Raw genomic sequence first — 15,007 nt, forward strand, 5'->3', positions numbered from 1 at the left:
AGTTAAAAAATAAATTCGAAATCATTCGTATCACGTCAGGGTCGACGTTTCATGAATTTATCTGGTTATATATATCATTGGTTTAATTGTCACATTTATACAACATTTTATATGAACATGAAGCGTTTTATGCGTTCGATGTCCTACATCGGCTTGACACACACGCAGCTCACACACATTATTCCATTCGTCTCCATACGTCGGCTGCTTTATTAAATAAGTCGTAATTAGATTTAATCGTAAAATAAAAATATCTTAAAAACTATATACGTAACAGGTGGCAGTATTCTTCTGCTTCGGCACGTCGCACTTCTGCAACTCGTGTCACGACGACTTCCAACGCGTTACGAACATACCGAGACATCTATTACCGCAGTGTCCCGCAGGTAACTTAATGCATATAGTATTTTTTTCATAGTTATTTATAGAAACTACGTCTAAATGTTTAGTGATTTTAACGGTGTCGCTTAATTGTCAATTCAGGACCTAAAGGAGAGCAGCTACCCGGATCAGCAGACGAATGTCCTCTCCACGTGCAACATCCGCCAACGGGCGAGGAGTTCGCTCTCGGCTGCGGAGTCTGTCGCCACGCCCACGCGTTCTAAACCAAAAAATGCTCCATCAAAATCAATATAATTTTCACACATATTATGTCTTAGCAATACGAATACTAAAATTTTAATGTATACCGGAAAGAAAACTAAACCACTCGGAACTGACAGATCTTACCTTTGGAAGAATAATAGCTACCTTCACTCATTGGGTTTTACGAGCCACATACCCTGGATGGTATTAAATAACACTAACATATTGATAAATTCGTTTCTCCGAGCTAATTCCTCGGATTGAAATCTAAAGAAGCGATCAACTGCACCTTAAGCACCCAAGAGTCGTCATGGACTCTCCACCCTGCGAGCGCAGTGAAGAAAAGAATCCATGCGGCAGCCGGCAGCCAACGATGAAACATAATTGTTTGGCTTCACAAAAAGGAAAACATATTCTTAAAGAACTTATGTAAAACTACTGAGCCGATTGTTCCTAGTATTAATTGTGTACATTCACCGACGGCAATTTATTTACAATTCGGTCGGCATTTGTTAGATATTTATTATTTTTTTATTAATTAATTGTTAGTATTGCGTTTTTTTTACGATGCGTTTTGGTAGTGCTATTTATAATTGTCCAGTCACGATGCGTTTTATAATTTTTATTTTAAATTGTAGCAGATATGTTCAGTTCAAGGAGTGTTTTGGTGTTTAATTAAGTTTTTAGATTTAAGAATTAGTTGGAGAGTTATTTATTAATAAAATATTATGTAATATAAAAGGTCCTATGTTACTTAAATAGTTATTCGTTTCGTAACAAATATAAAATAAAGCTTCATCAATATCCTCCGTTTCCACCGGCAATGACAACGTGGACTCGCTCATAGTCGACACTCGTGTGACCGAGTATATTACTCATAGATATTAATTGTATTTAACCATTCATCGAGTAGAGTCTTAGGAATAAATGTTCTGAATACATATTGTTTTCTTTATATACGAACACGTGTTAACAATTCTGTGTTGTAATCATATAAAAAACAATATTATACACGGTCACTTAATATGAAAAAAGGCAAAACGCGCACATTCCACCAGTGAGATATATTTTGTTATTATATAATATTATTGTAACATTAAAGAATTTAACATTAAACGACAAATATAGTAGAAGTTACGTAATTGCTCTTACTAATGTTATAATTGATGTCTAAAATAGCATTTATTGCTCTTTGAAACTAAAACTGCGTGCTACTCCGTGTCCCTAACCGAAGTTGTCATTTAAATTTATTTTTTCAATCAGACGCTGTACGTCATTTGTCGGCTTCTGACTGTCTGTATAACCCAAGAGCCTGTGAAATATAAAAATCGAAAAATTCTCAGCAATTGCTTCCAATACAGGTAGGAATGATTTGCTACTAATGATGGAGTTTGAGTCATAGTGGCTTTAACATGTGTCATGTAGCAACGGTGCATAAAATACGAACTTAAATTTATCAAATTATAAAGCGTCATTTTCTTATATTTTCTTCGGAGTAACATGACGTGATTTTTAATAATATTTATAATAGAAATCACGTCGTCCATTGCAAGACACATAATATCGTGGCAACCCCTTGCCAGATATCATTAAACTTAAAAGTACTGTTCAAGCGCCTGCTATATTTTTATCGCAACCCTCATAAATACGATTTAAGTGATTAAGATTTAGACTAATTAATTGGTGCCATCTTTTAATGAAATACCATTTAATAAAAATTTAAAATGGGAAACTCTGTAGAAATACAGTACTCCGTAGGAAAGTTTACCTGCTACAGCCACGATGACCCGAACTCCATAGTAGTAAGGCGTTACTACCTATGTTGGGAGCGACTGCTGTAAAATTTTCAGCTTTTATATAATAAGGAAGGCCATTCACGGGCTCGTGATCTAATATAATTTTTAATTGTGCCAAGATCTTGCAACTCATTCGTAATATTCTCTAAACTCTCTTTTAATTCTACAGATTGAAAAAGCAAAACATACATAAAAATGAGTCGTTAGGTATTATAATAATACTGTATTTCTTTGCTTTTCAAATATTTCACAAGTATAATACATATGAATATTCAATAATTACGTACATATTAAATTGCGGCAATGAGTGTATCGGTTTCGTGTGTTACCATATATTCCTATAATATGTAGTAGCTCTAATAGATGTTAAATAATGAATGTTGTAAAATCCTTCTCTGTATAATCTTGTTTTTGATTGATTTTAAGATAAATTTTATAATTATCATAATTCTATTTTATTTTTAACTATAATAACGATGTTACTTTTACTGATATTATTATTGTTTAAACTACTAGGACGAGGCGAGTCTGTAGTCTGTGCGGAATAGGTTCAGTGAGAATGTAACCGAAACGATAGTGTTGTCATTCGTTTGTCCTCTCATAACTTGGACGGGAATTGATCGCCACTCTTGCGCATCTTAACTCCTACGTGGAGTTAAAATGTGGCGTCTCACTCATGTGGCGTCGTCTGAAGTCAGAAAGGTTACATAAGGTAAATCTAGAATGTATAACGGAAGTATTACGATTCGTGAAGTGTCTACTTCGTTATTTTATGTCGACCTGTGTTTCGGTTTCAAGTGTAAGTGAATGTCGTGTCATCGTAATAATAGATGTTGTAACGATATAAAGTACATTGTTGTGTCTCCTCAATAGGACTCGTGTATCAATAATATCTCCATGAAACATACAGATTTAGAAAAACAAATAGAATGCATCGCCCTAAAAGGCCATTTAACATAAAATGACGATAAATTATTTCATATATTGGAGGAATTATTGAAACAGAAATAGATTAATACTGTCTCTTAATATTGATGTGCTGTATCAATGTATGTAAGTTTTGAGAAATTTCTCCTTGTTCGTGGGCGGACCGCCCTCTAATAACCATGGTAACTGACAAGTGTAAGGCACTAATGCGTGGACCTCTAAACTATACCACTCTGGTAAATAGTCAAAATTGTCCGAATAATAACTTATGTATAACTTAAACATAAAAATACTTTTGGCATATGTAACAAAATTATTTTTTAAAATATTCACTCACGGAATATATGTCCTGCTATTATAATAATGGGTGCACCTTAGTCTTCTATGTAATGAATGATAAATAGGTTATGGAACTAGGTAAGAAATTTTTCAATAAAGCTTACAATACGTACTGTTTTGTTTCATTTTAATCCATTTTCTGAGACTATAACAAGCATTCACTTGAATTATATTATTGTAATTAGACAGTGGTGAAGCCAGTTAAAAGACAAAAATATTGTATGTCTATAATTATTTATACATACAATATAATAAATTACATTAATAATAAATAATGTACTCCAGACCGATTTCAGGCACGGCGACCAATCTCAAGAGAGATTAGTCAACTGCACCGGAAATATTATAGTGCATAAGTATGTGTGTGTGCAAACATAGCTGCACTCTCTATACCCTAAATCTCATAACGGTCGCATAACGGTGTCTGAAAATTGGAAGTATCTACAATCCCGAGCCTCGGAAAGCACGTAAAGCCGTTGCTTCTTTACCGAAACTTTCCGGTCGTGTCCGTGTCCATAAGCTGTCCCATCGAATTATGAGAGTGCACGTAGGATTTACGCAAAGACTTGATCACTATAACATGTCAATAAAACTAAAATAATAAAGATAGAGTGAATAAAGTATGTAAATAATATATGAATAAGCCGAGATGGCCCTGTGGTAAGAACGCGTGAATCTTAACCGATGATCGTGGGTTCAAACCCGGGCAAGCACCACTAAATTTTCATGTGCTTAATTTGTGATTATAATTCATCTCGTGCTTTACGGTGAAGGAAAACATCGTGAGGAAACCTGCATGTGTCTAATTTCACTGAAATTCTGCCACATGTGAATTCTACCAACCCGCATTGGAGCAGCGTGGTGGAATAAGCTCCAAACCTTCTCCTCAAAAAGAGGAGAGGAGGCATTTAGCCCAGCAGTGGGACATTCACAGGCTGTTACGGAATAAAGTATTATATAAATATATACATAGTATTGTAAAAGGTTCATGTAATCATACAAGAATATTCGTGTTTTCAAGTTTTATTATCATTTTAACAATTTAGGATTGTAATCCATAAACCTTTATATAATACAAAAATGTAATTAGTACCCATAGTTACATATGGGTCTCCCGAGTGTAACACTCAGATGAAGGATCACATCGGCAATGACGTGAGACAATAAGTCGAGCTGTAGCGAGCCAGTGACATCTGCTGCAGACCAGTGGGGCTAAACGATGATGACCGACTAGTTTATAAACTAAAAACAAAATTTCCCGAAGTTACCTTTGGATATTGTAATATAAAAGTTAATCTTTTAAATAGTGTATTACTCTTGCTTTATCAATGGGAAAACACATGAAATAAAGGTATTGGTTTCTTATCAGCTACACTTTATGAAGTTATGATAAGGTTACGATATCATCATCATCATCATCAACCCTTTGTCGTCCACTGCTGGACATAGGCCTCTCTAAAGGCACGCCACTGACGAGCACAGTCTTCAGATCTTAATTTCCATCCGCTATAATAGAGGATAATAATATTTATTTTTACATAGAAAATGTCAAATTATATGTAATTAATAATTATGTCAAATTATATGATTTTTACTTCATTTCAGCTCTTGGTTAGTGGAATACACATGTGGCAGAATTTCAGTGAAATTAGACACATGCAGATTTCCTCACGACGTTTTCCTTCACCGTTTAAGCACGAGATGAATTATAATCACAAATTAAGCACATGAAAATACAGTGGTGCTTGCCCGGGTTTGAACCCATGATCATCGGTTAAGATTTACGCGTTTTTACCACTGGGCCGTCTCGGCTTTTACTAGCTCTGATCGCTGCGCTCGCATCAGATCCACATCGTTCAAAAGCTGCCACTGTGCAATTTTGACGTCGAGGGTTTTTTTTGCTTTTTAAAAATAATGCATATTTAAATTACAGTTATAAAGTTACCTAGTTTGTTTACTTTGGACAACAACGTTCGATCCCAAGGCACGCACTGAGTCAGCATAGACTATTGCCTAACTCTTCTTATACCTATTATATTTAGTATTGCTGCAACTTTTTCATTTACTGGTGGTAGGGCTTTGTGCAAGCTCGTCTGGGTAGGTACCACCCACTCATCAGATATTCTACCGTAAAACAGCAATACTTGATATTGTTGTGTTCCGGTTTGAAGGGTGAGTGAGCCAGTGTAATTACAGGCACAAGGGACATAAAATCTTAGTTCCCAAGGTTGGTGGCGCATTGGATATGTAAGCGATGGTTGACATTTCTTACAATGCCAATGTCTAAGAGCGTTGGTGACCACTTACCATCAGGTGGCCCATATGCTCGTCCGCCTTCCTATTCTATAAAAAAAAAAAAAAAACGATATCAAATGAAACAACGTTTTTTCTTTTTATGTGAACTCATAGAACCTTATACTAACTTATATCTATATTCATAATCGTATAAGTCGTTTTAGGATGAATTTGACAAAAACCTTTAAATTATCGCATTATTTCTACTAATGCTACAACTACAGGAGCAACGTTTTCCAGAAATAATTTAAGATCATCCCTAATTTAAAACTTTTGGGTAATGATTGTTTTAAGGTGCTGTTCTAAATTATTTCACTTATACAAGTTTAATTCTTAGTTTTAAGATATAAAATTGTGATGATGTAAATAAGTATTTCTCTCATAAACAGAAGCCTAAATACTGATTTCCATGTTCGTAACTTAAAAAAATATGAATTCCCATACAAAGTTACTCAATTTTTTCTCCTTAAGTGATGAACTTTCAAAAGCCCTTTTAGGACTGGCTTTTATTAATAAATACAAGCCTCAATACCGATTTCCATATTTCTAACATTAAACACGCCGATCTTCGATGAATTATGAAGTTATTAGAAAGATATACTACAGAGTGACATAAATGGAAACTAATTTAAATTATTATATCTACATAATAGTTATTTTAAATATTTTCATCTGTTTCGAATTTATCCGATCAAAGAAAAACAGCAGCGAAGAGCTTTACTAATTGTAAATATTAATACTCAGCGTGTTATGGGATTAAAACGACACGTAGCAAAGGAATTTATAAATATGAACTCATATAGTAACAAAACTATAGTTTACAGGTACACTATCACTTGCACACCAGCCGCATATGGTAAAAAACGATACAGAAAGAATATCTCAGCAAGCAATAGGGTAAAATTTGAAGACAAATCCTACTTAATAGATATTTTATACGTACAATTTTTTAATTGTTTATTTCCAACATAGCTTAATTTCAATAACAAAAATAGAACTAAGATTAAAATAATAAAAAAAACTATTCTATTGCAATTTTTAGGTGCACTTACACAAAAACATACCAGTAGTTATCTAGAAATATAAATGTAAATTTTATGAAACACTAAATACTAAGTTTCTAAATAAGGAACAACAATTATATATATATTAAATCAATATTAATCAGGCATCTTAAAACTCCAGCCATGTAGAAAATTTTGTAAATCCGAAAATATTGCGGAGTCTTTATAATAATATGATTATCTTGACGTAATTCGGGTACGAATAGCAAAACGTTAGAAAACTGGAACTATTTATGGAGCGGTCATAAATATTATATGTTATAAATATAATATACATACGATTTCACAGTTTCATTGCAGATAAATAGGAACTTCAACTACTCTTATAATTGTACTTATATGTCTAAGTATAAAATTATACTCGTTCAGCGCCACGTAATGTGACAGGTCAGTTTTCATATGGCTTAAAAATGGGCGTTAATGTAGACAATAAGAATGTCGATTTCAGATATATTAACATATGTACATGAAGTTAACTAGCCTACTTAGAATGTGACTGCTTTTTTTTTCAAACTGTTTTGTTGCTGTTGGCCCAAACGGCTTCGACAGCATAACCGGGCAGGGAGCGAGTCTTTAAGATACTCAGCTGGATGTTGCGAGCCCACTTAAGGGCTCAGAATGCGCGTGTCCTACGGGCATGTGACTGCTGCTCATTGCATTAAGGGATAAGAAAATAAAAATCGATATCATCAATCCGTGAAAGCGTCATTAGGCAATATTTATTTGACTAATCTATCACTCCGTTTTAGTTTTTCACTTAGTAACTGAGTATTTTTATTGTAACGGCAGTTTTAGTGAATAGGCAATTTGTTAATTATAAAGTTTACCAGAGTACTTGGCCGGTACAAAAGTCTATATTTGTAAACAATTTATCGAAGATCGTTGGTCAATTAGTAAATATGGAGGTATTTACTATTCAACGATGTTATTCGTAAAACAATACTCGATTGGTTTATGCAAGAAGCGTCTAACAGCGTTATTATCTGTAAGTAAACAGTCGCAGTGAAACCACTTGATATTTTATATCGAATTTGATAAGTATGCTAACTAAGTGAGATCGATTCGCCGTTACATTCGGTATCTCGTTATCTGCTCTATCTGGGACGATCGCGGCCTAAGAATTACAAATTCTGTGCACACTTTTCTCAATACTTGTAAATGAAGTGGTCAAATGTTGTGTCAATTTATGTAAAATTACCTTTCCACAAAGGATGATTATTCACCGCAACTTTAAGGTACGGATATTCATTTATTTAATGGTTAAAAATAACATGTTCATGTTTTAGTTAGAAGCTAAGTTATAATATTGTATAAAAAAATCGAAACGATTGTAATAATATTATAATAATAATTAGAAGAGAAAAATATATGTAACCGCTTTAAAGTAATGCTTTTAAAAAAATATGTTTATCAATAAAAATGTCGATTTTCTATACAAGAAGTTGTTAAGCTGGCGAAAGATCGGCCCCCATCTTTGTACTCTGGCCGTGTCTTTGAGCTTCAACAACACTTGGCGTATACCGAGAGAGGCTTTTCGGTACGGCGGTCTGCAAAGCATGCTATTGGTCACTGTGGCGTCGGCAGTGGTGGCCCTTCCTGTGGTTCTTTTGCATCTCGCCGTAGGGCAGCTAAGTCAGCAAGACGCTGTAGGTATTTGGAGAGCAGTGCCCTTCTTTAAAGGTAAAATTATAATAGTAATAATAGTCATATGTTTTACTAACAACTTAAAAACTTCTCTTGAATATTATGAATATTTTGAATGGTTTAGTAAACAAAAGTTCATATACAATTATATAGTATACGTATACATTTAAACCAAAAATGAAATATTGTTTATTCAATTAAGTTTGTCTCACGAGAACATTATGAAATCGAATTAAGTTATAGAATATAGAATACTATACGCAATTTATAATTTTTCATAACTACAAGACAGGAGTTAACAGATAAATAATAATATACAATAATATAATAGACAAATAATGATAATACAGTAATAAATAACTATTACAAGATTTTCATCCATCACATGCAAGTTTCCTCACGATGTTTTCCTGCGACGCCGTGTGTGTAGTAAGTAAAAATATCCACCGATCATTTTAGATAGAAATATATATATATATATACATATAATTTTTTTTTCAGGAGTTGGATATATAAGGTTATTAATATCGTTCTTATGCTCCATATATTCATTGCTATACGTGGCTGTGTCTGTTATGTATATGTTTTACACTTTGAGTAATTCTATACAATTATGGGAGTGCGCCGAGCAATCACATCCGTCGATAGAGACTATCGAAGGTGTAAGTAATTAAAATAACAAATATTTTTATGTGAAAATGCAATGCGAAATAATACTGGCGAAATTTAAGCTATTACTATTACTTTATATTCAATAGATTCTTGTAAGCGTGGTGTATAGTATATAGTATGTTTTTTTAAGCGACGTTATCAATCAGTAGCTATTCTTTGTGAAAAAACTCGAAAGTCACTGCAAAACACGATCGTGTGACGTCAGAGAGTTATATGCGACATTGATTAGAATAATTATAACATTTAAAGATTACACCCATCAAAATAATATATCAGCAGAGTCAATTTTCGACATTTCACGATTGTGATACAAAGTGAGTTCTTACAGATTAGCACTTTTAACGCGCTAAACATAATAATTTCTAGGTTGAATTACTTCCATACGAAGAAGATGTACATAACCTTTTTAATAATAAGCCTATTTAATAAAGAATACATAATGTTTATATAGAAAGATTTATTGTGAATTGAAATAAGGAAATATGTTATATAAACCTGTATTTGTATTTTTCAGGTTCAGAGTGATGACGTCAAACTTACGTATAACGCGACAGCGTGTTTGAAGTAAGTATTCTTACGACAACAATTATAGAGATATTAGCTAAGCCCGCGTGTCCGCCGGTGTGGAGTTCTATCTAGACAAAAAAATTTGTTTTGGTATTTTTTAATGAGGGATTGGATTAATTTTTAATTATTTGTAGATAGTTTATCTATTATCTACATAACGGTGGAAGTCTGGTTTGAAGATCTTTGGACTGCAACGCAAAAGTTCAATCTCTTGGCACAAACTTCTGACTTTTAGTCAAGTTAGAAGAATTCGCATGGAATCGACCGTAGGCTAACGAAGTCGCGGGCAGAAGCTAGTTTTATTAGGATAGTATTCGTATAGTGTTTACTTAGCTTTCACATAAATTGATAACAGTCGTTAACCCATGTAATTTTTCAGGATAAGAAAAAAAAATTCACATTTGTAATATTAGTAGGATTATGAACTATTTTACACGCAACTGCTTGCGTTAATGCTACTTACGTTAATACGACATAAAACGAGCTCTACCTGTAATAAACTTCAAGTTTTATATAAATTAAAATATATTTAAAAAAATTAACGTCGTTGTAACTGCAATCCAATGATTATCTTACAACAGTAGTAATATTCTAGTTTCATTCCTCTCTCAATTAAAATCTGCCATTATAAAATACTAGATAACATTTAAAATTATAGTAAATTCTTATATTTACAATTGTTTAAATGATATAAGGAAACATATATTTTTTTTATTTATGAACTTTAAAATTAAATAAGCTAATTGTATGTATTCAATTCATAAACAAAACTACCCATTAATTTACCCACTGCTAACACCAGTTAGATCAATCCACAATTCTGTTCAACTTTAAATTTACATAATTATATTTCAGTCGGTCTAGACCAAGATCCATAGTGATTGTCGATTTATTTTATAAAATAGATCAAAATGTATGGTAATGGCCTTCGAGTTTATATTCGATTTATCATGTAAACACCTATTTACGTAGTGTTTTGAATAATTTAGACGAAATCGAAGTTCGAAATCACTTCGAAAACAATTGTCGAATCAACTTTTACTATTCCCCCAGGATTTCAAATATCGACACAGTGATAATGGATATCAACGATATTTTCATGATTAGCAAAAAAAAATATATGCAATAATTTATTACTTGAAATACAAAATTACCTAAGCCTGGATTTGAATCTTGTGACATTCGTTTGAAGTGTATTATTTTATCAATAGTCACGTCAGGTCGCGTCAGAAAGATAAATAATAGAAAAATAAAAATACAAATACAACGGTGAGGAATCTTTAAATCTGGGCGATATGTATACACAAAGCCACATGAGATCAGAGTGATGGCATAAGCTCCAAACCTTCTACTTAAGCTTTAACTTACTTAAGAGAAGAAGCATTGACCTGTTACTTTGTTTTATTTTTTCAGAGAGACATTCTTGGCACCTGTCAATGATCAGCCGGAGTATTATGTGGCTCTAGCGTTTATTGTTATTGTGTTTTGGATAGTGTTTCCTTTTATGTGAGTAATAGATTTAATTTATCGTCCTTTGTTACATCATTTTTTGTATTACAATACCTTCCTAATATGCTTTATTCACTAGCTATTCAAAATTGACACTAATTGCTTATTTATTCCTATTCGTCGCAACTACTTAGCTGTGTTATTAAAATGTTTATATTATGTTTTACAATGATTTGTATGGTAACCTTATATTTAGTTGAGCCGTAACAGCCCAGAGGAAGGGACAAGTGAATCTTAACCACAGCTCACAGGTTCAAATTGGTTAGCATCACTGAATTTATCCAATTAAAGAACAACTAATACTAAACATACTATAACAATTTGCCGAAAAAAATACATTTAAAAAATAATAAAAAAGATATATATTTCGATAATTTTTCCGAAGAGCCAAATTCGTCAAGAAGAAAGCATGATTTTTTATAAGTATGAAAAATATTTTAAGTTCATATTGTCTTCGTCTTTTTCCGCTGCTTTAAACCTAAAATTAAAATAAATAATAATACACGTTAAATGTAATTTTGTAATTTTCAGACTTTACAACCCCGTGAAACTAATGAAACGGATACTATATGTGTTTGGGCCTTTGGTACTATTACTTGCGATTATAATAGTCAGTGTTATTGGAGAAAAACGACAAGTTGAACTGTTCAGTAATATCAGTGATTGGAAAAATTATATGCTGCCAAATATTTGGCACGGTGCGTTAGTACAAGCGCTTTTAACTTCTCAAACAGCGGGTGGATATCTGATTTCTTCGGGCGAATCAATATATGCCGATGTAGATGTTCAGTGGTAAGATTTTTAACCGTTCCTACGTCTTTATGTTCGGCGCTCTGGATGTAAGAACTCGCTATATATTCACAACCTCGGATTTATGCCTAGGCTTATAAGGCAAGGCCTAGTGGCCCCGACAGCTGAGGGGCCGCACCTAGGGAAAAATAGTATAATTTAACTCCAACCGCTTCAGAATGGGTATCCTCATATGTCAGAGTGCCTTTATTGAGATTAAGCATCCATGTTTGTATATTCTACCATTAAACAACATTTCAGTAACCATTTATCAACACGGAATATTTGATCGTCAACTTATTTTTTTTTATAGAATGGGAAGGCGGACGAGCATGTGGGCCACCTGATGGTAAGTGGTCACCAAACGCCCTTAGACATTGGCATTGTAAGAAATGTCTACCATCGCTTATATAGCCAATGCGCCACCAACCTTGGGAACTAAGATTTTATGTCCCTTGTGCCTGTAATTACACTGCCTCACTCACCCTTCAAACCGGAACACAAAAATAACAAATACTGCTGTTTTGCGGTAGAATATCTGATAAGTGGGTGGTACCTACCCAGATGAGCTTGCACAAAGCTCTACCACCAGTAAAACTTAGAAAATTTTTTGCTTTAAGCTGTTATTCGTAGTAGTACAGTAATAAAAGTTTTAAAAATTATAGGAACACGCTTATATTAGTGGCAACAAACATTGTAGCAAGTTGGGCGGCTGTTTTGTTCTGGTTCGCTATAGGAGGCGAGGGGAACAAAGAAACCGGAAATTTTGCTGTGCTCATAGAAATTTACAAAGTCGCTGTTGAAAAAAATCTTAGCAAAGCGTGGCCGCTTCTTTGCTTTGCTATGTTGACGCTGTCAGGAATTATAACTATGGTATGGTCTTTGGATATAATATCTAATCATAAAAATATAGCAACGAATTATGAATACTATTTGATTGAAGTAGCAGATTGACGTTCGACAAGAACAATAAAAGAGCTCCACACAGTAATAAAAAAGGTAAAATAATATCCCGTGAATGTTATTGCTGGGCTAAGGCCTCCTCCCCATTTGAGGAGGAGGAAATCATATTTTAACCTTGTGTAACATCAATAAGAACGTAGAGCAGAGTAGATATATTCGTAATTGGTTTTTAATACGTCACGTTATAAGTCCGTTTAATACGTCCAGATGATGAAATAATTACATCCTTCGTATTCAGTGACGATATATATATATATATGTAATTATATTTGTTATAAATACTATAAGATGTAATGGTAATAAGGTCCATTTGATCGCAGTTAACCTTTCTTCACCCCCTTTACGATCGTTATCGACGTGTGGGCGGCTACAAGTGGCGTCACGTCTCGATGGGCAGCTCTGCGGTGAGCGCTGTGGGGGCTATAGCTTTAATCTCTGTGGGAGACCATGCTCTTGCCGTCGTTGAGGATGTCGTGGTCCCATTCCTCATCAGTGTGGCCACTATTCTGGAGATATCAGCGTTTGTTTTTATATATGGTAACAAGATTTTATGTCCTAGCTAGCATTGCTTTGTATTTATGTGTATACCATAATTCATATATACAAAAAATCGAATTGATAAATATTTTTGATATAATAATTGCCCGCTCATTTCTTTAATAATCTATAATAATATTATTATATTTCGTGTAATTTTGTGTAACTTAAAAAAAATTAATCATCAACAGGCTGGAAAGTTTTGATTGAAGACATTGAATTTCTAACGGGCAGAAAAATAACAAAACTTTGGTCGATGAGTTGGTGTGCAGTTCCTGGTATAATTGTTCCTTTTACTTTATGGTGGACTGTCTTTTGGTTTATGACGAAGAAAGACTGGACCAAAGCTCCTTGGGAACTTGCGGCAGTCGTTTCCAGTATCTGTACAGTTTTGATATTATTTTTCACATTCGCCGCTATATCAGTATCGAAACAAGTTCAATATGATTTCATCGGGGTAAGATTTAGTAGTTTAGTACAGGTAATTATCGTTTTAAGTAATGCGAATGGTGTACGTTTAACATTAATGCGAAGTGGCTCACTTATTTTCCGTAAATGTTTGTCTAAGGACAAGACCTTGTGAAATCATAACATTTGCCTGCCTCGTACAACGTTTCCTTAAGTGATCTCTTTAAAAAAACATTTGAGGAAGTATAGCATTTTGGCTTTTATTGCAGAAACTGAAGTCATCTTTTAGTCCGTCGAGGCACTGGGGACCTCGGGACCCTATTACTCATCATTACTGGCTGGCGAGACGAGATGAAGGCGGCCAAAGTGTACCGCCTACGAGATATCATCGACGACAATTAGGACAGTTCTCCGGAAGATCTAGTTTCAATGACGTGTCAAGGTCTCACAATATCAAAGAAGAACAAGTTATAGAAAGTAAAAATAGGTCGAATTCCGACGACTGGCTAGTCCTATATAGAAAACATCGTATCGCTGAATTGTGTCTAGAAAGATGCGAAACTCGTAAGCGTTCGAAATCTCTGGACTGAGCTGTTTTACAACGACCAAAATTGTAATTTAATGTTATACATGAAAAAATATTCGTAAGGAAACATTTGATACGGTCTGTTCTAGCGACAAACAATAACATTATTTTTGATGTTAAATTGTGTATGTGTGTTTTGTAGTTATTAAATTGTGTATGTGTGCTTATAATGTTTAGTCAGTCACGTTTTCAAATACAAAGTACTTGTAAATTGATATCGGGTATTAACTGTTATAAATATCAAAGTTAGAAACATGAAAGCAATTGTATTAAATAGATAAATAATTTATTTACTATTTTCTTTTTGAAACTTAAAATTCAAACAC

At 33.6% G+C, this 15,007-nt stretch overlaps 2 protein-coding genes across 2 annotated transcripts in view; both read left to right on the forward strand.

The window, feature by feature from the left end:
- LOC126780367 (E3 ubiquitin-protein ligase MYCBP2) overlaps window positions 1-3,740 on the forward strand; it is a 93,051-nt gene extending 89,311 nt beyond the window's left edge. The window contains exons 73-74 of the mRNA XM_050504814.1: window positions 278-386; window positions 484-3,740. Of these exons, the coding sequence (XP_050360771.1) occupies window positions 278-386; window positions 484-605 (231 nt within the window). The 3' untranslated portion in view covers window positions 606-3,740. The remainder of the gene's footprint in view (window positions 1-277; window positions 387-483) is intronic.
- Window positions 3,741-7,905: 4,165 nt separating this feature from the next.
- Window positions 7,906-14,763, forward strand: LOC126780593 (sodium- and chloride-dependent glycine transporter 2-like). Its single transcript, XM_050505196.1, has 9 exons — window positions 7,906-7,911; window positions 8,449-8,686; window positions 9,152-9,310; window positions 11,305-11,395; window positions 11,930-12,190; window positions 12,853-13,060; window positions 13,471-13,687; window positions 13,879-14,144; window positions 14,365-14,763. Exons 1-9 carry the CDS (start codon window positions 7,906-7,908, stop codon window positions 14,683-14,685), a joined length of 1,767 nt encoding a protein of 588 aa, XP_050361153.1. The 3' UTR covers window positions 14,686-14,763.
- The last annotated feature ends 244 nt before the right edge of the window (window positions 14,764-15,007 follow it).

Source organism: Nymphalis io, chromosome Z (genome assembly GCF_905147045.1).
Source record: "Nymphalis io chromosome Z, ilAglIoxx1.1, whole genome shotgun sequence".
Lineage (NCBI taxonomy): Eukaryota > Metazoa > Arthropoda > Insecta > Lepidoptera > Nymphalidae > Nymphalis > Nymphalis io.